This window comes from Diuraphis noxia, unplaced genomic scaffold, assembly GCF_037042655.1.
Source record: "Diuraphis noxia isolate RWA-SAM2 unplaced genomic scaffold, SU_Dnox_SAM2 contig0004, whole genome shotgun sequence".
Classification (NCBI taxonomy): Eukaryota; Metazoa; Arthropoda; class Insecta; order Hemiptera; family Aphididae; genus Diuraphis; species Diuraphis noxia.
The window spans coordinates 56,939,857-56,967,116 of NW_028301714.1; the positions used below are offsets into that span (position 1 = coordinate 56,939,857).

At 28.2% G+C, this 27,260-nt stretch overlaps 1 protein-coding gene across 3 annotated transcripts; it reads left to right on the forward strand.

The window, feature by feature from the left end:
* On the forward strand, positions 1–26,553 carry LOC107169742 (monocarboxylate transporter 9). 3 transcript variants are annotated; one of them, XM_089226776.1, is made up of 9 exons: positions 1–543; positions 19,921–20,140; positions 20,450–20,593; positions 21,697–21,882; positions 22,308–22,750; positions 22,890–23,145; positions 24,016–24,258; positions 25,308–25,433; positions 25,977–26,553. In XM_089226776.1, the coding sequence occupies exons 1-9, from the start codon at positions 409–411 to the stop codon at positions 26,123–26,125; spliced, it is 1,902 nt and encodes a 633-aa protein (XP_089082902.1). In that variant the 5' UTR covers positions 1–408; the 3' UTR covers positions 26,126–26,553. The 3 variants fall into 3 exon arrangements, with proteins under 3 accessions (XP_089082902.1, XP_089082903.1, XP_089082904.1); XM_089226777.1 differs by lacking the exon at positions 1–543 and adding an exon at positions 6,968–7,000; XM_089226778.1 differs by lacking the exon at positions 1–543 and adding an exon at positions 9,889–10,045.
* The last annotated feature ends 707 nt before the right edge of the window (positions 26,554–27,260 follow it).

The window sequence follows — 27,260 nt, forward strand, 5'->3', positions numbered from 1 at the left end:
CTTACGTCGACTATATATGCGGCGGCGGCGGCGGCGGTGTTCCTCTGCGCGATTTTTTATTACATAATTTCACTTTAATATATAAAATAATATTATCCGAAATCGCAGGCTGCAGTGGTCGGCGGCGGCGCGGTGCAGTCGTAGTGTTGACGCGTTATTTCGATAATTATTTAAATAATATATAAACATCATAACATTATATAGGTAGAATAGTGCTGCGGTGCCTATTCTGATATAATAAACGTCGTGCTTATAATATATTGTTCTCGTATACGCGTGTCTTCTGAAAATATCACAAAGTAGGTATATAAAACAACCGAGGCGAACGTATAAATTATACCATAAATTGTAAAAAAAAAAAAAACATAAGTGCATAGACAGATCAGCCGCAGGACTCGCTCGTAGAATATGACCAATGCGAAGATCATGTCGTCGCAGAACAGGCGCGAGTCTTGCTGCAAAGGGCACGCCACGAACGAAAACAATAATGGATACGTCGTCAGTCCGGCGAACGGTTGTCGGAAAATATCGGCTGTCGAAATGGTACGTAACTAGCACCTAACTTACGTGCATAATAATATAGCGTATTTATACATAATTATATGACAATTTGACGTAGGTAGCAATCACATTGCATTTTAATGAGTGTCGTTTACACTGTTGCGGCGATATACGAGTATATATATGTGTGTGTGTGTATAATTAACGCACAAGTGTATAATAGCCAGTATATTACCTATCCCTCGATCGGTAACGATGATTACCATAAAATCTTAAAGTGTCTATGTATGTGTGTATTATGGTAAACGATCGCTGTTGTTTACGGTGCGTAATTATATATATTCGATCATTGTCTCACACGGGTTCCTTATCCATATAATTATAATAACGTACACGTACGATTTAGACTTTAACAGACATCGTGATTTTCCGAGTACACACTCACCTCCATTCGATCGTTATTGATCACGCATTTATCCAAATTCTGATTTTTGGAAATTATAATTATATACCTCTTCAAACATTTGCATATCTTCAAATGCCTAGATTTACTATTCATTTGTGTGCTAGTGTGTCCTGCTGTATCGCATTGTGGTACAAATTAAGAGCCTTATTCTATTATTGTTTCTCAAGACAGTTTTTTGGAAATGCTAGTATTCCAGGTTTCCAAATTCTTAAACTATATTTGTTATGAGAATTATAATTCATGGATAATGATAATAGATTTAAGCGGTTTGGAATACAATGTGGAGGCTTGGTAATCACCCCGTATAGTATTATGCTGAGTATAATTTAAATTTAAAGTTATACAATATACGTTGTACATATAGGTACATATGTATATACACAGCTGTAACCCATCCCATACAAGTGGAAAATATCATTTTTATAATTAAAAATATTTTAATTTAGGATTAAGTGTGCTCGAGAAAAGGATTATATTAATTTATTTTAGCCGTTGACTTAATTCGATTGAGGAATGACGAGTTATAATCTAAAATAGTATAGTAGACTATAATAAATGCTGACACTTTTCAATCATTATCTAATTGCGGTTTTCATCTGTTTAATAATAATTTACATCACCGCATGTGAATAGTACACTACATACTGATTCAATGACACTACCATACTATTCCCTATGGTATCTACCTGACAAGGGACATACTGCGCTACTGTGATGTATGATAATTGATAGTATAAAGTAGGTAGTATAGTATGTTATTAATACCGAATAAAATTGCATTTGCAAAACAACATCATCAAATTATAAGTGTAGATAACATTTTCACTGTACCATCATATGAAATTTTCGTTATCTCATAGGCAGGCCTTTGACGCAGAGGGTGCAACCTGGTACGTACCCAAGGGGCTAATGGGCCGTAGCCCTCCCTTTTTAATAATTACTGCCCTAGAAATACTAATTATTAGTATCATGAAAACCATGTACATCAGTGCGCATTAGTACAATCAGATGAAAAACGAATTTAATACGGATTGCAATACCTAATATAAGTTTTTCCATTTTACTTAGTTTATTAATAATAAGGGGTTAAGTGGAACAGCGGCTTAGCCTGTGAATTATTTTTAAATTTATAAGAGGTAATGCGATAATTTAAACATTTTTGAATACAATATACCAGCCTATTTATTTTTAATTTAAATGACCGTATTATATATGTTGTTGCATTGATACCGTTATATTCCACGATAATGCAAAAAACAGACCTATTAATCCCTAGAAATTACGCTTATTAATTGTTTGATGCGACATATTATGATACTGTTGTGCTCAGCCTCTCCATTATTATAAGTATTAAATATTTTTGATATTTTGTTATAAAAATATATCTTAAACCACTATGCACTATGTAATTTGCATATAGCACACGACAAGAATCAAATTAATTATTACCTTCGATATATTAATATAAAAGATATAAAAATAGACAAATCCATTTAATTTTATATAAACAATTTATATACAATACAGATTAGGCTAATTGATACATAATTTTAATTTTACACGACATAATATTACAACAAATTATAATACAGGTACTAACACAACAATTAGATATGTATACAAACCTAACAAAGTCCTATCAATCCACAATTGCACAGAAAATCATGATTGATTTCAACTTAAATTAAACACTAACGCATTTGATAATGTAGAATGACTTATAATATTGCAGTGGATTACCTCTCATAAATTATTCGGAGAAATTTTTTCCTTTTTTTTATGTTTCTCATTTTATGCACTTCTGTAACTTAACCTAGTTTTCACGTACACATTTAAATTATAAAACAACATGACCATTAACCTAATATATACTTATTACAGTAGAATAATTTAAAAATGCAGCTAGTTCTGTTAGATTTTCCTATACAGAGGGTATAGTTGAGATGTTGAATTTCAGAATTTAACATAGGTATATTATAATCTAATGTAATTATTATTAGAGCAGAGTTTTATTATACGTACAATATACTAGGTACTATTGTAAACGACAGAGTTAAAAAAAAATAATAATAATACGCATTCAGTCGTGTGTTAGTTGCACATATAATAATTTAATTATAATACCGCAAGCATATTATATATATAATTCTTATAAACTTGTTTGTTTATTGATATTTCTATTCGACTGCATCGGCATTCGGCTTTGATTATTATGTATAGTGGTTCGATCGTTGCTTATTTTTTTGTTCAATACTCTCGTTCTTCATTGAGATTACTGTCATATACGTGATACGTCATTTATTACATAACATTAAATAATTATTATTGTATGTGTATAATAATGTATATGATAATTTAGTTAACATAATATTATGTTATTTAACAGCCATGTTTGACGGCGATCTGATCTTGCAATTTACTGCACCATCTTCGTGTTATATTATACATCTACTTACCTTTAGGAATTATATATATTATACATTAGGTATAACACATTTTATTATCGACATTATCGGTTTGGGTTTAACATGATAACATACTATTATTTATTGTTATGTATTAGGCTGGTAAATGTTAAAGGAATTTGCATATTTTGAAATAGTAGTAAAAAAAACTAGCTTAGGTATGAAGTGATATTATAGAAATGTGTTTCGTGCAGTTTAGATATAACAAGCAATTCATTCTGTACGTTTGACTGTTTTTAAAAAGCATATTAATTTTAAACTTAATTCTATTGAAAATTGTAAAAAACAACCAATTCAAAATTATTTGCATAATTGTTATTAACTTTGGTTAATAAGAATATTATTAATTTACATCGCTAGATTTTTTGTTTATTTTTGGAAGTGACCAATAAATGTATTATGATGTGCTTTAGATTCAAAGGCACCGATTTCTTTTGAAACACCTCTACGATAATTTTTTTTTAAAGCTTAATCACCCATCCCCTCATCTACAAATGTGGTCATTACAATCATATACTAATATAAACGCAAAAAAAATAAACATTATAGTAACTAAATACCAATTTAGTATAATACATTTTTTATAAATTTTTATAAAAATACAATATCTATAACATGGGTTAGGTCATTACATCAGTTTTTTTGTATTTCTTTAAAATTTTAATCGTTCAAAATTTCATTGCTAAGAAGTAGGACAAAAACAGCATATACCGTAAAAAAATAGAATGATGAAATATTTATTATAAGTTTTAACGAATTTATTCTTAGACGAAAACGAAATCCCGATATAGATTTTTGGTCTCCCCGACTGACTATGAAAAATCGGGATATCTGGACACCCTAGCTCTACATTTAAAATATACGTAAATATCAGTATCAGAATTGTTCTTACTAACCAAGATAATATACAATAATTAATATTTATCAAATAAACATAATATTCTACGATTTATGCATCCAATATATTATTTGATTAGGCGCTATCTAACACCTAATAAAAATCATATATGTATATATATTTAAATAAAACCTTATTAGAAAATAAATGTAATGTCATTTATATGGATACAATTGATACAAATACTATTAAGGGGAGTATTAAAAAGCGAAGTGAGATTGATTGTCCTCGTGGCATGGTTTTTAGTAAGATATCAATTTCTTGTGTTTTTTTCAATATTAAGAAAATTAAGTGTATTAAATCATTTAAATATTTATAAGTTGTATTATTTATATATTATCGTGATGGAGAGTGTGTAAGTATAAAAGTTGTCATATAAGTCTATTAATTCATATATCTTATTTATATAACGATATAAACATAGGCGTAACTACAGGCTTTTAGATCTCGAGTCTTACCTAAAATTATTTTTCGTACACCTATGACTATTGTTTATTATAAATACCTTAAAATCTTTTGTACGCAATTGATTAGGTATTTTTCCACTGATCTCCATCTATCTTCCACCCACATCAAAAGTGTTATATATCTAATATATATACTCCACTGCCGCCTGCGTGTTTCCATATACAATATTAATAATGATGATAATAGAATATTATTGTTGACCACTCAAAAATAAAATTTTTCTTATGTTGGTTTTTATCTAGAATACATATTGTATAGCCACCACTTGTTGTATTGTGCAGTAATTGCAGTGTTTCGCACGTGCAAATGATGAACGATGGCACGAAATTCCTTATTCGTATCTAACAAACTCAGTTATTTATTTTTAGCAGTCAAATTTTAGTTAAAATAGTTTATTACGTCAATTAGTTCGATGACATGTTGTCGACTTCTATTTCTACTTCGTGACCACAATCAACATAACAGACAATTTAGCAACAGCCAGACACAAATACACAATATTATATAATACCTGCAGAATATGCAACCAACTTTGTTATCATTATAATATTATAATACAAACGAACGCCAACTATTTTTTTTTCAAATGTCCAACACGTTAAAACTTACTGTATCACAAAACATTTAATGACTTACCTATACGCGGCTATATATATCGTATACCTAATATAGGCGGTGATACGGAACAAGCAGGTGTTCAAATCTGAAAACATAAAATATAATGTGTATTTTCTCCCCAAAAAAGCATTTTTCAATACATTGTATTACATCGTAGAGGTTCCTATTCCTATTATATACGTGTAAGTGTTGTGAGTCTTATAATAGGTACAATACAACACGTTTTATATCTGCGTTCATTGACAACGTTATTTCAACAGTAAAAACTACTCTAGTAAAAGTGTGACATTCGAATATTCGATCACAATATTCATTTAACGATGGCACGTATTCACGTATATTATTGCACATTTTGTCCTTTAAATAACCACTGCAGAATTCTACTTGTGCAATACGCGCACGTTGCACTTAGCCATTGAAAGATCGAATTAAAAATACCGTTTATTATAATATGACACTTATTTTATATTTTGTCGTATAATATTATTAAAAAGAATAACATGTAGCTCAATTTAAGCATATATATATATATACATTCACACGTTATACTATGCACTAGGTCAATACATTTTTTCGGTCTAGGACATTTCGGCATGGCCGTCATCTCGGCGTGGCCGTTTCGACGAACGGCTGTTTCGGTGTAGTGCCGTTTCGGCGTAAAGCCATTCATGAAATTAGGTAGGTCACTATAAAAAGTGATATTAAAAAATTAATAAATTATATCGGTACAATATAATCAATGCTAACATTATATTATCTACATGCGATTAAAAGCATTTTATGAAAAAATAACTACTCCGAAATAGATCCGTGCCGAGATGGCCACGCCAAAATGTCCGGATCCGACATTTTTTTCAATCATTTAAAAAAAAAGTTTTATAATTTATAGGTACAATAAAATTATAAGTATGACCTATTTAAATCACCATATAAACTAATAATCAAATATAACATTTGACAAAAGGCTTATAAAGTTCATAAGCATAGCAAACAAATGGTTGTAAAAATAAATTATTTTTATTATACGAAAATATCTATAGACTATAATCACTCAGTTTTTACGATTTAAATTGGTTGCTCATAAAACTATAATATACCACACATGTGTATAGAATACAGAGGATAAAACATGTCTAAAAATCATTAAAAAATATAAAGTGCTCATATATTTTATGTAAACAATTATCGTATTTTTTTTCAATCTTTTGTTTTTTTTTTTGTTGTCGCACTTGTAGTATTTTTCTATCGGTGCTACCTTAATATCTTATATACTTATGAAAAACATTAAAAGTGCCTTGCACGACTCAAAAATAAGCAATTATAATAATGTTCAATGATATCGATCCCGATTTATCTTAATGCATTTTAATATCTCATTATTACGTAACAAATTAATCGAATCGGTTTTTATTAGTTGTTTTTTTGTTGAAATCGCGAATGTTTTTTTTCATATAATATATATATATATATATCGCAAGTAGGCAACATGTACCTACCTTATGTTATATAGATTATAATAACGTGTCGTTCCGTTCACTGGCCTAAGACAGTAAAGAGCAATATAGCATGTGGTTAAAAACCGAGGTAAGTGAAATCTACATCAAATAACCGACAAATTCGATAAAACCTCTCTTCACTATAATAACTCATAAAAAATGTCCAAAACGATAAACCTAACTTAGTGACAACACTATTTGATCGATTTCTGAACTAGTTCCAGCGTACGAGTATATACTTCCTACATAATATTATAATCGCTTTAACATTATATTAGAGCAGTGTCAGTCCATTTCATCATGCAATTGTATTTCTTATATGACAAACATCAAAAACATTATCGTCAGTATTATTCATATTATACTTACATATATAATATTGTATATCATATAAACAATCGAAAATAATGGCATGTACCTGGTAAAAACACACATATAGTTAAATATTTTTTAAATTTTAATACTACATTAGTTGTTCAAATCTGTAATATAAAAATATATTTAATAGTTAACATATACTAGCTGCTATAAATTATTAATATGATGCTGTTAATCATTATTGTATAATATATTATATAGGTGTTGAATGATACAACCTGTTACCTGTCTTATATAATTTTACGATTTTTGATAATATTTAATTATTTAATTAATCCTGACTTATATTTTTTACGTTTGTAGTAAGTCATAAATCATAATTTTACATTGTTCAATTGTTGACTAAACAATGCTTGGACGAATATTCTTATTAAATACTTAATCAATATATTATTAAACACCCCATCGGCCATCATTAACACATGTGTAATTAAATTCCGAACGTTTTTGTTTACTTAACCTGACCTTAACAACGTGTTGTTTTTTTTGCATATTTTCATTTCATATGTACTGTCAGTAAAACTAATAATGATTTTATATTCCACAATTATTTTATAACGTATGAATTCGATTGATTAGCAACTACTATGGCAAACTAATAAGCTATGGATATATTATACCTGATTGTGAGATGAATAAATATTTTAATTAAGTTTATGAGATTCATATACTAAATAATAGCATAAAATAAAATAAGAAATTAGGATGCCTACTTGAATTTTTCGTTAAGTTTATTATTTTTCATCATTAGTGCATGAAACGAGTAATGATGTATTAGTATTGTATTTAATTATCATTTCAATATTATCTTGCAATTCAATATAATATTTAATATAGCCAATATAGGACATATGCGTACCTAATACCTATATAGGTGATAAAAATACTATAAATACTATATTTTTTTTATTTGCACATTGGGAATTTAATGTTAATATTTGTATATTATTACAGGCATGAATACAAGGTGATCAAATTAATACCTCCTATATTATTTTGAAAATTTTAAATTTTTCTATAGCATTAATTTTACATTTTTTTATTAAAAAATTACATTTTTGAAATGAAATTATATTTTTACTTTTTTGAATGATTACATACATTTTTAATTTAATATTCATAAACAGTATATTATACTTACAATATTGTTACTTTTCGGAGTGTTTTCGATACATACGAATTGCATTTCGAACAAGTAGTTAATTACCTACATAGTTATAAATGTTTAATTTTAATTTTGTTAGATTATATATGAGTAGAGAACCAACTTTTTACAGGCTACCTATGTACTTATCTACGTATCACTCTATTCCACTCATCTTAACTTCAAATACTTGTAACTAATGAACTACTCGTTGTCTCGTTTAGAATTTGATTTTTATACTAGGTACCTATGTAGATATTCTGAAAAATATTCTGCTTGGGAATAAGAAATAAAAATGTATGTTGTCATTTTAAAACCTAAAAATTTAAAAATAAAAACGATAAAAAATATCAAAAAATTATATTTTTAATGGCATTAAAATATATTAAATATTTTTTCAAGAGAGTTAACTTTCCGGCATAATCAATGAAGACACTTAAAAGGATCACCTTGTATACTTTCTATGGATAATCGATTTCCGGTTCCAAGTTCCAATTGAGATATTATTCTATAAACAGTATTAAATAAATTTTCTATAGTCATTAATTAATTAAAAGGTATAATAGTGTAATAACTTACAAACGTAAATCGACTTTAACGTACCTAAATACAAATATACGAGTACAATTATTTATATTTCCCTCACTTGATGGAAACGGGTAGGGTATTATTATCATCTTATTTTTAATTTTTTACACAATTTTTTGATTCCTTTAATCGTTTTCCAAGTATTATAACGAAATAAATATTATATTTTTACTATATTTTATGTCTACAGACTTAAATTTGAATATAGTTAAACTTTATCATTCATGACTTGAAATTATTTGTACCTTCCTCATCAGATCGGACATTAAACATACATTACTGGTGTAAATTGCTGTGTAATATTAAATTTGAACAAAATAATGTAATTTACTCGTTTTAATTACCTATAGTAATAAAATGCTGTTATATAGATTCCATGAATGTCTTGCAAGTAATTGAAAAAATAACATATTAGAACTGCAAAAGTGTAAATACTTTTCTCACAAAAAATATTTTTATATTGAGTTTTTTTTTTTAATTTTTAGCTAGACAACTGTTAAATTATTGTGAAGTGCAAATAAAAATGTAAATACTGGACAGTAATTAAGTTACAGTTTCTATACAGAATTTGTCGTTGAATAATATTCCATGTGAATATAGTATAATATGATTGTTTATACTATTAATAGTTTTCATATTTCAAGGTTCAATACTTGCCGAAAAAATCAATTCATTATTGGCATAATATTGAAAGTTTATGAGGTCACAAGAATTAATTAATATTATGTATTATATCAATCATTATGTAGTAAATGTATCGCGGTGTAATTGTTGCATGCAATTATTATTAAATTTCTAGTAAGAAAAAATAAAAAATCTAAAACCATGGTTAAAACTATTAAACGTCTCCCACAGAGGCGCTAACAGCAATCTTGAACAGTTTAAATTATCAACACTGATATTGAATATGGACATACGCTAAGCAGTCTCGTTAGTGTTATGGTAACCAGTTAGCTCGACTGTGAATGTGGTAGCTCGTGTGCTTCACAAGACTCTCGACCAGTTCATCCTAAGCAATTAGAGGTAATATAATAATCATTACAAATAATATTTTTGGTACATAATTTTGTATTAGTTATATATATTATATTATTATTGTAATATATTTTATTATACCGTCAACGATTTTTTTCGCGTCTGCTGTAGATACAGAACAATTTGAATAAATTCATGAATATTTATAGGTACCTGTACAATGTACATAGATATAGATGGTGCACGCTGCACATTATAGCATACGTTATTTATAAAGGTATAATATCTATACGTCGTGATGAATTCGGTCACATATTATAATATAGTCTAAAATATTCGAATAAATTCGCACCGGCCAATAGGACATAATATATTAAAAGTAAATTAGGTAGGTACTACTTATAATGTACATTGGTGTGTTAACAACAATTTAATTTATCATGAGCTATAATGACGCTCGATGTTTTTGATTAAAAAATATAAAACATTGATATTTTCAAATGTGTAATACACAATTAGTTTTTGATAATGGCTATTATGATTATCGTACATTTAATATACGGGAATTGAAAATGTGATTTATCACTGTTTGTGAATAATTGTGATTATATTTTATAGTAATTTGTAGGTATTTGATATTATTTTAATATATTATGACTACGTAAACGGAAACCTGCAACAGATATTACATATTTTATTTCGATGTATTTTACCGGTGGTACCTACAGTTACATAAACATTTTAAACAACTGTCGGGAATCGGGATTGTATATTATTTATATATTATAATGATTTAAATTTGAAGTATAATATACAAATCATTGTCCCCCATTCATATACAATATTACAGATCGATCCTTTCGGCGAAGATCAGATCTCGTTAAATTCATAGTTTCGGATTCTTGTTGCGAAATAGTTCGAATAATTGTTTTGTAGGTACATGATTATTAGTGTTATTACCTATTATACCTACCTGTGTTAATGCGGATACACACCACCGCCGACATCGTGCCGGTCTTATAATATTATTGGTACGCCAATAATAATAATAACAGTGCAAATCGTAATTATTTTTGTCGGAATAGGTACTTAAAAAATATTTAAATAATATAATGTTGTATTATTATAGGATAATATGCTAAATAGGTTTACAATGCACTTGTGCATATAACTTAACAGGGATCTCGTTATGCAGCATTTAAACACAGCTCTGCAGAAACGGATGCGTCACGTTAATGATACCTACCTATCTAGCTACTTAATATTGCGTTTGTTTTACATTTTTATCCTGGATATTTTATGTTCTGAGAATTCCACATATTTTTTTCCGTCCGTATATACAGGTAAAAAACATAGGTTAACACGTGTGCACAATAAAAATAATAAAATAGTACATATATTGCTTATTATCGTATTATTATATTGCGTATATTATTATGACGATACCTATCTAGACGACCGTCATTATTGTTGTTTCTATTACGTTTTTAATTTAATAATAATATTATAATATAATGCATACGTGTGTTTGACAGATCTAATAAATGTACACATAATAATATAAAGTATTGTGTTGAGCGTCTACGCCTACAGAGATTTATTTCCATATTCATTTACATTGTGTTATAATATTAAACAGTTTGGTTGTGCCGCGACCAATGTTATTATTACAAGGCGTAATGCTTGCGTATGACATAAACTGTCGATAAAATGTACTGCCGGAAGCCGTTCAAAGTTAATTTATCGTGTACGACAATATATTGTTATAATTATATTTTCTTGGTTTAGATATTTGTTAATGTAATATAGTACCTAGTTATAATGTGTGTTTATATTGCTACGAGTAACGATTCAAGTAGCACCTACTATACCTACCTATCATAATAATAATATTTTATATTATAAACTGCAAAAGGTAATAATTATTGCTGGACTACCACCCACCACCTGCATACAGTGGTGATTTTCGTTATAAAATAATTTCTTAAAATATGTGTGTGAAACATTAGAGATTAATGTAGGATTTTAATTTTAATTATACATTTTATTAAGTCCTTGCTGGGCAGTTACATCACTTATCGACGTATTATTTGATAGGAATTTTAGGCTCGATAAAATAATATTCAGTAATGTCAAAATGCACATAGCTTTTACAGTTTTACCTAATTTATAAGATTGATAATTTTAGTTTTGATGATGATTTATATTCAATATTACAACTAAAACGGCTTTGCAGTGAACGTATTTTTTCATAAGTATACCTTTTTGATTTTAAACCGTGGTCAATTTTATGAATATTACGAATTAATATGATGATTTTATTTAATATTTATAAATTTTTTTAATAAGTTTTTATTTTTGGATATTATATCGTAAATTAAAACGTAAATTCACTCATATTCTTTAAACATGGAAGATAGAACCGCTTCCAAATGTAAGTATTTATCATTTCTTTTAAATTTAAAACGATCATGATATTATATATATATAGTGTATTCCGTTCATTAACTTTTTAAAAATTTTTCTACAATACCTTCAAAATCGTTAATAGTTTATAGGTACCAATTACGATGGTAAGTAGGTAATATAGTAATCGATACAATTTCAATCAAAAAACAAAATATATAATAACAATTATTTTTCATTAAAATAAATAACATTTATAATATGGGAAAAATTTTATTTTAAATTATTCTTTATTCTTTATGTCAATTCGTTTTACTTGACTTCGTATGCACTATGTGACAAAATTCTGCACATTATACTATATATGATTAAGAATGTGTATATTATTGCTATTCTCCTGCGCTTTTAAACAAATCAAACAGTATGGACATATTATAATACCACCGCAGTACAACAGTCAAACATCAAATGGCTGTTATTATAATCTCGAATGACTTGTTTTTCGCCAACATCGACGGTTTTACGCACACAACATAATTATACACAAATACCTACTATGTGAACATTTGCACAGAGTGATTCGCCATGCTCGCCCCCCCTATTTTCCCCTTTAATAGGTAATAAATTGATTCAAAATCCTGATTCATGGAAATTTTTATATGTACTCAAAGACCATTTATTTTTAAAATCTTAAGATTTTTTTTGTACTACTCAAAGTGTATGAGTATATATTTGTATAAATACAAACTTCTCTCTTTTAAATGATAATTCTTTATTTTTCTGGTAAATTATTTAAATTATGATAAATTATTAAAACCCAATATTATCTTCTAAGTCCTTTATTATAGACCTATTATCTTTAGAAGACAAAGTTCAATAACTCAAAACTGCTCGTTTGTATTTTTTTGATGTTGATGACAACATTTTCAGAAAAATTGTCTACTAAAATATTAAATAATCAACATTAGAAAAAGGAAGTCGTGATTTGAAAAATAGAATTTTGTACTTTCACAGGGAACTTTTTTTGTGTATATCAAGGTCAAAAAAATCTGAAGTCTCCAAAGATAATATTGTATTTAAATACATTTAAAAATCATATTTAAAGAATAATACTGATTATTGAAGAAAAAATGGGGTTGTACTTGGTGAATCACTCTGTATATTATTGCAGATTATAATATACGTCCATGCTTATATCAGTCGACGAGTGCTTGTTTTTGTTTACTGTATACGTGTATTATATTACATCTTCATGCGAATTCACAAGGATTTAATTAAATTGATATTAGTATTTATATTATTGTCCTATTATAATGGTTATAGATGATTAAATATTATAATATTTTAATCAAATGTTCGGCTACTTATTTACAAATCGGTCGGCAACAGGCTCAATCGCGTCTATAAGACGGCAATTTACGATCTTTTTAATTAATATTGGGGACAAAGGTTAACGGAAGTTTTTATAGATTTCATATGTACACGGATGTATTGAGTTCGACAGTTTTGGGTTAAAATAAATAATACAGCGTCATACGTATCTAATCATATCACGTGCGTTGACGCGTTGTTATAAATGACATCCTATTTATGCATGTATACGTTGTTTAGTTTCTTCTTTTTTTTCAAATGGTTTGTCTAAAATCGGAGTAGGATAGGACAGAAATTTCGTTGTTATTCTATTATAATTGCAACATAATATTTTATTATATTAAATCTAGACGAGTTTTTTTAGTGTATTTTCGAACTGATTGCATTTTAATGAACACGATTTAAGCACTTAGAAATATCAATGTAAATAATGCACTACAATATGTTTTGTTATTTTTTATTCCATATTATTTTATTCATGTTTAGTCATAAATCAAACAATCTAAAAAATGATTAGATAGATGAATAATAATAATTAAAATACCTAGAAATTCAAATTAGAGTTTTTTCTGTTTTATCAAGATAACATTTTTGTCTGCAATAATTTAATCTAGACAATTAATTATTTCCCGAAGTCCTAGTTCATTAAATATTTTTTATGAGCAATACATAAAAAATGTATTTAGCTGCATAAAGATATAATTAAATATTTTATTATAATAAATTATTATCTATTATTACTATCATAGTTTTATTATATTATCCCAGAAATATAATCGGCTTCCAATAATTGCTTAGGAACGATTTCAAAGTCACTCTCCATTTATCAATTATATTGTTTTATCTATTTAAATTTTACTATGAAAATCAAATATTACTTAAGTATTTACCTACTCAATATTTCTAAAATATACATATAACAACTATGACAATATACGTCCTACATAGAAATCTTGTAATTTTTAACAATTTTAAACAGTGTTTATCACTTATTTATCTATAACTTTATTCTATATCAAACATCAAGTATACATTTTAAAAGACTCTCGATGCAGTTAACTGTTTTAAATTACAAATAGATTCTCATAGTTTACTATAATAATAAGTAGGTATTATAATAAAAGTACATTATTTGTTTAACTGTCTCAAAGATCCACCAATTTTTTTAGTGTTCTATATGACGCATACTACATATTTAGTATCTATTATTTCCTAATATTATGTCCCGCATTTAATATTGTTAATCCAACGCATATAATGTTTTAGAGTGTATAATCAATTTTATATAATACTATTTTATGGGTAAAATATGGTTAAAGGATATGATTTCAAAACGCATGCTTGATAACACGAGACTAATTCAGTTTCTTAATTTATTATTAAAATATGTTCTGACTGCTACAGTGCTGCACTATGCATCTATATTATAATATATTATAATTATATTATAATATATGGACGGGCGATTGCTATAAAAAAAACTATAGGCCTAACACCATTAACTATATACCTAATATCTCTTTTTAAGAGTTTTGCCGCAACTCTTTTTGTGTTTTTTCAAAAACCTGTTATAATTTATAAACTATAAGTATCATGCAGTAACCGTGAATATTACAGAATACGTTTTGGACGACCAAGTACCTACCAATCTAGTACCAACTTACCTTCCTTATACTAAAATTTCTATTTTCTATTGATATTTATGGAAAAAAAGTGAGATGTGAAACCAAATATTCTACTCTACATCTCGGTGAAGTAATACGTTTTCTTTAATTTTTAGTAGAGCCAAAGAGAGTTTTTTTTAAGTTGTCAGAAATCAAAAGTGTATATTATTACATAACCAAATATTTGCGTTACTTCACCGTCGAATATTATATCTAAGACAAATATGTTTATTGTTTAGCCATTAGATTTTTTTCTTTTGGTTGTTTGTTTTATCAACGCGTGATGTTCCGGTTTAAAAACATAATAATATGGGTCTCCGTTGTAATCGATGATCACTGCGGAATAACATAACATTATTATTTGTTACATTTACCTACATTAGGGGTCACCAAATGCGCGGCGAACTTTATCTGATCCACAGCCAAGAAAAGTTTTTTTTAATTATATTATTTTCGACGGTGAATTAATTAAAAGCGTTTATATATCAAATTTTCGATTCCGCCTTTGCTTTCTCCAGACAAACGTGTAGGTACGTTACGTTTTGATGGCCACCGAAAACTTCCGGAATTCCTAAACTGGTCCTCCAGAAATATTAATTAGTGGTCCCCGATATAAATATGCGTTTTAATTGAGTAGTTATATATCAGTATGATAGCCTTTAATGCGTGCATACGCATAGATCATTATTGAACCACAATACGTCTTTGATTATTTTGTCCGTACCCTTGAAATCTAGTCTTATTATTTTATAATAACCTATATATTGTTTGATCGTTTCACTTTTTTGCCATGCGATCGACCCAGAAGTTCCCCCTGCTGTAGTTGATCTTATATAATGATATGATATCACGATGTAATTGTTAATTACTAATTATCGAATAATAAAAAGCTTTGTCATGACAATTATATTGCAACTCGAATTTGACAGCAATAAAAAAAAATCTCTCAAACGATGTATTTACTATTTATAGTAATATAATATTATAATCGTAATTGTATTTTACACGCGCGCGTGTCGGACTTACACTAGTTACACTTAAAATAAATATTAATAATATACCTACTCGTATAACATAATATATAGGTGGGTATGTTTGTGTTATAATCAAACATCCGTCGAATTACGCTGTCTCTAATACTTCATGTCTAATTTATACATGAAATGTTGTTGGCATATAATACAACGATTGATTATATTGATCCGATATTAAATCGCCAATTAAGGTTCAGGGTGTAAATAAAATTGCACATGTCTATATCGGCTGTAAAGTTATAGAATGAACAAAATACCTATAAATCAGTAAAAGACGTTCGGTACGTAAGAGTTGTTGTTTATAAAGCGTATAATTTTGACCTAATTATCCAGTACCCAATAATAACTCGAAGTATGTATATAGTTAATAATTATTATTACCATTATATTTCATGGAGTTATTATGTAACGCCAAATTGCCTTTTTTTATTATAGTGATAGATTTAACAATCTATTATGGTTTCAAAAAATACATTGTGTGTCTTTGACAATAATTAAGACGATAAGTCGATTACACTGTTATATTTATGACTATAATAACATTGTGCATGCGTGTGATGAGTACTTATTATTAATTAATACCATAGGGTTTTATAATTTATAAACAATAAATTAGGTATTATGTCTTTGATAATTTGTGTTTTGTATAAATTTGATTGTTCTCTATAAGCGTCTCCGTCTCCGGCAGAGCACGACTATCGTGACATACTGTGTGATATCATTTTGTTTATGGTAATTAACGACATTTGGCTTTTTAATAACAAGTTAATCACAATAAAAATTAATGTAAAGAATATTATTCACAAAGGAAAGATTGTAGTTGAGAAGTTGATCTATAAATAGGAACGAAATTCATGTGGTTTGTTATTGGTTAGTGACATTCGCCCTCATTATAAAGGAGCACTTTTTGCAAAAATAAGTCTGACTTACTGGCAGTTAAATGAATCCTGAAGCCTCTGGGTGCCTGGGTGTTACGTAGATTCTAGAAAATTAGCATTTGTGTTCTAAAGTTTCATAGTTGTTCTAAAAAACGGAGTACTGCAATGGTTCTCTCAATCAGTAGGGCATATACCCTCGACATATTATAATATATACAATTATATTTCCACACTTGCATGGCGTGAATGAGAGCAAGCAAAAACTTAAATAATTGAAAACGAAAAAAATGCTTATAATAACAGAATAAATACAACATTTATAATAATAATAAGAGGCATATAATGTAATTTGTCAAAAAATAAAATAAAAATAAAAAATATATTATAATGTTAATACGTGTAATTAATAAATTATGTTTGTTATGAGTTTATGACTTATAATAATTTTTATCATATTATTATAATTAATACTGTACTTATTCGGTATAATCGGTATTGTAATCGTGTACATAATATTATGTTGAAGGCAATTAGTACATTTGGTTGAAGGTATAACTGGTAAATTTTATAAATACCTTAAACAACCACTGAAGGGGCAACTGGTCAAAACCAAATAACTGTTCAAAGATACGAAAACAACTGGAGATCTTACAGTGATCAGATAAAGAACTAATTATTATGATACGATGAAGGTATCACAGCACAATGGCTAAATATAATAGTTAATATTTTGAAACGTGTTTGTAGGTGTCTAATGTTTCCAATTTCATTTATATTTCTGATTTCGTTACACATTATACGGATAAAATATTTTTATATTTTAAATTTATTAAATATAATCAATATCGTTTCACACGTTTGGTATAAAATTTATAATATGTATACATAAATTTTATATGCGAGGTTTCACTAGTTTTCCAAGTTGATTTTCATATTTTTCTAAAAAATAAAATGTTTTAAAATATTTATAAATTTTAAGTTTTAACATCGTGTTTTAACAAAACGTCTGATTCTTTATCAAAAAGTTGTTTTTTACATTGTAACCTACACATTAACTTTTAATTTCAAACTCTGAAACATAAATGAACAGTATACATTAAAAATATTGATATTGATTAAATAAATTAAATGATAAGTTTTTTTTTTAAATTAATAATTTCATTTCATTGAGGTTTTACTAAAATCGTCTCCTTTAAGGTCATTTCAATTTTCACATACATACAACTGCCGTCTCAAGTAGTAAAACGGTGTCATCATTGTTGTGTAAAACTCGCACCACCGACAATACATAGCATTAGACATTAGGTATTTATGTTTTAGACGATTATTATCGATTTATAAATGGTGAACAATATACAATGTTGGTTTTATCATGTAATACGTATGTTAAATAATAATAATAATAATAACATAATCATATTTACACTGTAATCATTTGGAGCTGAATATAATATATTTAATGAAATTGTGAAATTATTAATTGCGCCGCAGAAAACTTCCGCTCTGCATGTTCAACATACATATATTATATGCGTATAAAAAATTATATACATAGGTACCTACTCCAGAAATATTTTTGACTTCCATCAACAATATTTATAAATCTGTTTTTTAATATCATATAATTTTCATACGATTGTACAAGTGCTTAAGCATTTTAAAAATAAATTAGTGACAAACAAAATATATATGGTTTCACTTCACATATCATCAACATTTTAATACCACCATTGAGGAGGTACCTATATGAAATCGAGTCAATTAAATGAATGGGTCGTGTGCGTAATAAATCACTTCAGAATGAACACGGGTATTATGTATATTAAGAGTTTGCATTTTATGGATTATAGGTACAGGTTTTAATAAATAAATAACTGTTATAATAAAGTACTTATTTATTTAAGTAATTATATGTGGTTGTTAGTTGTTACATTAAACAAATATTGTGTTATATCATGTAACATGTTATTTGTAGTCATGTAGGTACCTATATTTAAATATTTATTGTCTGTGAATAATTTAAATATGTTTAAAAATTGATTAAATGTCACATAAAATTAATATTAATCATAATAATTATATTTATAATAATATAAACCTGTTAACGAGTATACTATTTTAAATGTTATTCGCCTTACATTAAAGTATTATATCTATTATTATTATTATCAACTATATTTTTTTTATGCATTAGCGTGTTTTTATCTTTTAAAATGTTTTTCATTTATTATTTTGTATTGTCCAATATATAAAATCTCAAGAATCACACAATGTTGTTGATATTCAAGAAATTTTGCCTGGAAAATCTGGATTTTACTGTAATAATTACTTTATCAGAAACTATCAATTTTTCTATTGCAATCCTTTTATAGAAAAATATTCTGTTTGTCCGTTTAAAAATTAAAAAACGGATATAATACAGTGAGCAGGTTATGATATCGTGTACCGATATACTCAAGTATTTTTTGTGTTTGTTAGATTTTTTATCGGTTATACCTATACAATATTATAATGAACACAACATTGGTATGCGTTAACGTTTTTATTATTATTATATTATATAATTTCAGATGAAAAAAGGAGCCGGAGGATCGTTGGCGATCGTAGTCGCTCCCGATGGTGGCTGGGGATGGGTAGTAGTTTTCGCTGCGTTTTACTGCAATGTCGTTGTAGATGGAATAATTTATTCCTTTGGCATGCTCATGAATGACATGGTGAACACATTTCACGTGCCGGAGTCTAAGATCACAATAGTCGGGTCACTGTTAAACGGGTTTTATTTGATCGCAGGTAAAATTATATTATTTTGATTTCACTATACGAATACAGCGCGCCCACTATTCAAATTTTACGTCACTATTTCCGAGCTGCATGAATAATCACTTAAGATTTAATGAATCAATAGTGAGCTAATGGTCCCTTAAACATAATTTAGTTGCCCATGGTTGGTCCATTAAATTGCATTAAACCACGAAAATACATTTTTCATGCAACCAGAAATATTATAATATGTTCGAAATTATCATTATACTGTATATTTTACTATATATTTAATGTTTATACCAGGTAACTAATTTTTATAAAAAATTCTCAATAAAGGTCCGTTTGTAAGTGCTCTTCTGAACAGTGTGGATTTCCGATCAGTTACAATAATTGGAAGTGTAATTTCTAGCGTTGCATTTATTTATGCATCTTATGTAGAATCGTTGTACCAACTGATGTTCTGTTATGGCTTCATTGGAGGTAAGTCTTAATTATTTATTTCATTCAATAAAATGTATGTATTCAATTATAAAAAAAAAAAAAAAAAATGTACTAATCTAATAAATTACAACATTTCAAAATAAATATGAAAAAATTGAAACAAATATAACCATAAAATAAAAATATATGATACTAAGAAAAATAAAATTTACAACTACTCTGAAAAAAAAAATGATCCTATGATAAGTTTATAACAAATGCTGAAATATTACTAATTATAGTAATAATAATAATGATTGTTTAAATGTGGTAATTAATATTTTATTTCACAAAATGAATGACCACATTGTCAAAAAAATTACACAATGTCAAAGTGAAGTCACTATTTCATGAAAAACTGACGGTTTTATGAAATATTTCAGTGTTTATAAAAGCAGTTTCCTCTTTTTTTCAAAAATATCAATTTATACAAGTGGCTACTATATATAATATTATAATATATAAATACTTCAATATTTAATAACTAATATAGTATTACGCCGTTCATGTATCGTGTATGTGACAGATTGTGTAACAACAACTTCATACCTGCAATAATAATTAAATATGTATTTAAAAAAATTACACTGTCAGTAGGTGAGTCCCTACATTCAAATGATTTTTTTTCAATTTTTACAAGGGTCAATTATACATAAAATTATTTCAATGATAGAATAAAGCGTATATTTTATTGTCAAAACAACCTAAGGCATTCGAATATAAAACTCATTGACATTTAAACGACGTATTCAAACTATTGAAAATATGCCAATACATTTTACTTATTGGTTATATGTTCTAGATTATAATCACGTTGTTTGATAATAATTTATCAGACGTGATAGGATTATATTATTATAGCTTGAGGTTCTAATGTTCATTAGGTCAAGTACAAAATTAAACTTTCAACGATCGTAGATTCTATACATATTTTATGATTTCAAATTATTAATAATTTTTGTATAAATAAAAAAAATATGGTTTCATAATTAATATTATTACCCTCAATTTTAATTTTTTTTTTTGTTATGATCATTCCTGTGTGAAAATACACAGGTACCTACAAAATTAAATTATAAAATAATATTCTAACATTTTTACAGGTATCGGATTCAGTATGATATATGTATCTGCAGTATTAATACCAGGATTTTATTTCGATAAGTGGAGAGCACTTGCAACGGGTATAGCTGTGTGCGGATCTGGGATAGGTACATTTGTACTTGCACCGTTAAATGCGCTTTTGGTAGAGCACTATGGTTGGCGAGTTACCATCATGGTCCAAGCAGGTATATATACTTTTTTTAAAGACAATATTTTTATGCTTTAAGTATGTTTATACTTATGTATGTTTATCATTAAAGTCATAAACTTGTTTTATAAATATTATGACGTGATAGCTATTACTTTCACGATGGATGAAATATTACAAAGTGTTAGTACTGTTAGTATAGAAGCGAGTTTAAAATTTATTTTTTTATTTCTTAGTACATGACGTCATATTCAAAACCCTTTAGTGTTTCTGCCCTCTGAGTAAAAATCCAATCTTCAATTACCTATAATCATAAAATGATTTTGTAAGTTATTAAACGACTTAAGTTTTTATATAATACAAAGAAAATTAACAAATATATGCCCTATAAAAAATACGAGAGTTCACCAGTTCGCGGGTAAAATAAATAAAAATAAACCTCAATATGATTTTATTTTTCAGGTCTCGCATTGAGTTGCGCTGCCGCTGGGATACTTTTCCGTCCATTGAAACCCACCATTGTGGAAGTGCCGACAATCAATCCAGTTGTAATGGAACCCAAGTTACCCGAAGACGAGCCACTGTTAACGAAAAACCTCACTGCCGAGAGAAAGATGTCGCTGGACAGCAAACACAACGCCGTCAAAACCGGAGCTCCGACGGCCGAAGAAATTTACAACCACCTGTCAGGTCGCCTGACACCAGAACCTCGGCCCACAAGCATATCATGTCATTCGCTCAACACCCACAATCAGTACCTGAAGAATAAATTGTCAACCGACTTACCGGAAAAGAAATTATCTGCCGTCAGTTTGAGGAGGCCGTCCGTATCCGCGCATTTAATGGATAGGGACGACCGATTTTTCGGGGGAAGTCTGTCCAGACTGCCGCAGTATTCGTCGCAGGTATGTTTTTTTTCGAGAGGTCCCAAACAATTTCAGGTTAATATATAGGTGATTGTCGTAAAAAAAAAATTAGACAATTATACACGCTACGCCCCCGCCGTAGGGTAGACTTATTTATTTCTTGCAGGCATTCTTTTAGGTGAGCTCGTTGAACTACGCAATGTCGGTGACGAGAATACCAGCCTGGAACGATGCCGAGGAGCGGGATGACGAGGAGCCTTGTTCGAAGAATAATTCGTTCCGAAGAAACATGAAGAAGTATTACAAATCGGCTATGCACACGCTCACGACGATGTTGGACTTTTCTATTCTGTCCTCTCCGTCCTTTTGCGTGTTGACGTGCAGTGGTTTTTTGACGCTGTTGGGATTCTTTGTACCATTCGTGTACATTAGTGGTAACTACGAGTCATGTTTTATTATGTTTACACCGCAAGCCTACCTATAAATACAAATACATAAGATGTACCGTCAGTTACAATTACAAGATATATATATATGTTTGAATTTTAACTTGAGAGAAAATAAAGTCACTCATGACTTTAAGTACCAATTTTTGAATGTTTGAATTATTCGAATATACTTCGATGCTAACGTAAAAAATAAACAAAAGTTTTTTTAAATTAAAATTAAAATAATCAAACAATTGCAAAAAAAAAAAACAATTTCTCAATAGTATAATAAAAGAAGAAAAATAAATCATTTTCGAAATTATAGCCAAAATCATTATCAAACATTTAGAAGTTTGTTATTATTATATACTAATAACTATCCCAGCACGAATTAATTTTATTACAAAATAAAACAATTATCATAATATAAAAATATTTACTTATACAAAACAGTAAAATTTATTTTTACAATCAATTAAAAATTGTATTCTTATGGTTTCAGCTGAAACAAAAATGTAGGTACCAATCTTTTACAACTGATATGATGAACGTTCATCATCGGTATTATATTTAATAATAAATGTATAACGCGATCCTATAACACATTTAATCGGCAGTTTATACCAATTGCGCTCTAAACAATTTAGGATCGATAGACCAATTGTGCTCAAAAAATTTTTCAATTTTCTCAGTTAGTTATAAATGTATAATTATTTATAAATTAATACACTTTGAAGTATCAATAATCATAATATATAGTATTGGATATTCCACCAAAGCTGGTGAATGTCAATCTTAAATACTCTTTACGTATCTAGCTACTTACGAGTACTCGTACTGACTAATTGATTTCGACTAATGACAATTTTTCCGCAGAAAAAGCCATCAGTATGGGCATGGACAAAAACGTAGCCGTATGGCTGGTGTCCACGACTGGTCTGACGAACACTTTCGGGAGAGTAATTTGTGGTTGGATATCCAGTTACGAATCCATAGATCCGATCCTGGTGAACAACGTGTCTCTCACATTTGGAGGGCTCTATACCGTTTTGCTGCCGTTTCTCCCGTACTCGGTGTTCTCATACTACTTGTACGCATCGCTGTTCGGATTTTCTATGGGTGAGCACCTTGGTTTACGTACATTGATTAAGAAAACTTATATAATACCCCGTGGCTGTTCATCAGTCTTATCTACATATCTAATATGTATAGATAAAATCAGCGTATATCTAATATTTATATTTTATGGAGAAAAAATACAAAATTTATATCAATAAACCTCTATCTAAGATGAAAGCCATAGCCATCCAAATAAAGTATTAATTGCACTATCATTTAAATTGTTTATCATTTATCCACAATAGGTAAGGTTAGGTACTTTAGACTAATACCTATATTAGTAATGATATTTTCTACGTAACAAAAAAAATGTGACTAAATCATGTTTTAAGATTATTATATGTAAAAAAATATCTGATTTCTATCTAACTATACTTATTTAATATTTTATTATCTAACTAGATCCAGATAATTGTTGGGTTTAGATAATCTTATCTATATCTAGATAAATAAAAATTATCTAAACACAACGCTGCTTGAATACAAGGTGTGCTCCATTCATTTATCTCGTGTTTGTCCTCAGACAACCGTTCAAACTTTTCGACACTTACACACCACTCGAAACTGGATTAAGAGTTTTGGCCCCCCGGGGTTATTTTTATTGTGGCATCCCTACATTTTCCAATATAAACCTTATTAAATTCTACTCAGAACATAATACATATATTGTAATACCTATAAACATTTTTTCGTATATATAAGGATTTAAGTGTCCTTATATTAACGCTCTTAACACTATAGATTAAACTTGGACATTATTATTGTTCAACTTATTAATGAAATTAATAAAAATATAGCTTTTACTCGCTTTTTAGGTTGTGTTTAGTATTCATTACAAAAATAACTTCAATAGTAGAATATTCTATCAAGCCACTGCAACCAGAAAGAAGACTTGTTTAGGTTTGCACACGGCGCGTGTGAAGAAATTACGAAATTTATAATTTTAACTTTAAATCATATTCACGTGCATGTTTAACTCCATATTATTGACAGTCTTTGATTATTAAGTAACAAGATTCCAAAAATTAAAAAAAAAATTTTTTTTTTAGCTTGTTTCGCGTCTTTGAGATCGACCATGATAGTCGAACTGACTGGTCTCGAACTGCTTACGAACGCTTTCGGTGTCCTGTTGATGTTCCAAGGAGTTGCAGCTGCCGTTGGATCTCCGTTATTGGGCAAGTACACTAAGTGCAGTTATATAATCAAACTTAAAAATAAATAAACTCTGTTACGCATAAACGAGGGATTTTTGAGAGCTCACGCGACTAACATTAATAGTACTTTTCCATGTTTTTAGGTCAATAGAGGTTAGGTTTTATTGAGAGGCATTCATTTGAGTGAATAATCCTAAATTTACCTGAGTAGAGCGTATATCAATTGACTGAAAATTATACTAATTTTTGTTCGAATGTTGTGTATAATCTCTTGAGCTTAGTAATTATGTATAAATAATCATGAATGAGGAAACCAATATTGGAATGTTAATTATAAATCAAATAAATTATTTTTATTTGAAATAATGTGTATAAAAGTCAATAAAATTGTTAGGGACCGCGGCTAGTTCGGTTTCAAAACGGACCTCCATAGAAATTAGTTGTTGACCCCTGCCTTATGGCTTATACCCTCGCAAAAATGTCTGAAAGGGAGAAAATTACGACATTGAATATCAATCTAATTTACCTATCGATTATTAATACCTTTACCTTTTATTCATACAGGGCTATTTAAAGATTGGACTGGAACTTATGATATGTCGTTTTATTTGTCCGGCATAATATTAACCATGTCGGCGGTCATCTGCTACCCGCTTAGAAGAATCAAAAAATGGGAAGTCGACCGAAAACTGAGGCGACCCAATAGCGTTTGATTACTACAGCACATATATATTACTTTGAGGAGAAAAATCAAATTTGACTCTTACCTGCCATATAGTTTTTATTTGTCGATCGCGACGATACTATATATAATATTATGATATCCGTCTCGAGGGTGTTTCAAGTGCTCATTATTATATAATATTAAAACGAATAGGAACGTGTGTTTATTGTGTCTTCTGATCACAATACTTTTTGTATACGCATTACAGTTCGTATAGATTTAATCATCGCGACGATATATCATAATATAATATAAATATTATATGTATTGTTGTCTTGTAAAATATGACTAAATATTATTGTAATTGTAATACGTTATGAATCATTATTATAATAGGTATATTATTGTATGTTTAAAATGTATATTATGTTGAATGTGAAAAGTAAAAATAAAAAATAAAATTGTATTCCTTTTTAACGGACCTCGTGATTGATTTTACAAATATGGTAAACGGACAATTGGTCACCACATAAAAATGTGGTACGTGGACAATCGGTCCCCGTCATAATTTTATACACGGACAATTGGTCCCCGGTCAATATTTTACGATATTAGGTCTATATTACTTATACGAATAGGTAAAACAGTCAATCCCAGACAGAATTTTGTGTTAATAATATTATTATAATAACTTTTTACTAATTTTATTCGTTATTATAAATTATAATGTTAAAATAATATTTTTAAAGAAAAAGATATCATAATAAGGTTTGTTTTGATGGATTATAAAATTTTAAGTACAACACTATACTAGCATTACAATACTAACTATTTTAAGTAAATTGTAATAAAATATTTCCCTTGATAAATAATAATTTTTTATTGCTGACTGAGATTTCGATTTTGCAAATTTTAAATATTTATTTTTGAAAGTTCATTTCAAAGAGAATTAAAATTTATCTAAGTAATTCCATTTCAGATACAAAAGTGTCTTGTTAGGCGTCATTTGGTGCGAATTCAGAATTACTAGAATCTATAAACTTCAACGACTTAATACGTTTGCAGCAACTAAGTCAAGAAAGCGCCAAATATAAATACTATTATTAATGAAAAAAAATACATTAATTATTTGTTAATTAATTATTTTGTAAATTTTTTTATTTAATAAAATATATCAAGAATAA

Coding starts and splice junctions, on each gene's coding strand:
- LOC107169742 (XM_089226776.1), top strand. CDS start 409: ATGACCAATGCGAAGATCATGTCGTCGCAGAACAGGCGCGAGTCTTGC. Junction 21,883..22,307: donor TACCATCATGGTCCAAGCAG/GTATATATACTT, acceptor TTTATTTTTCAG/GTCTCGCATTGAGTTGCGCT. Junction 25,434..25,976: donor CGTTGGATCTCCGTTATTGG/GCAAGTACACTA, acceptor TTATTCATACAG/GGCTATTTAAAGATTGGACT.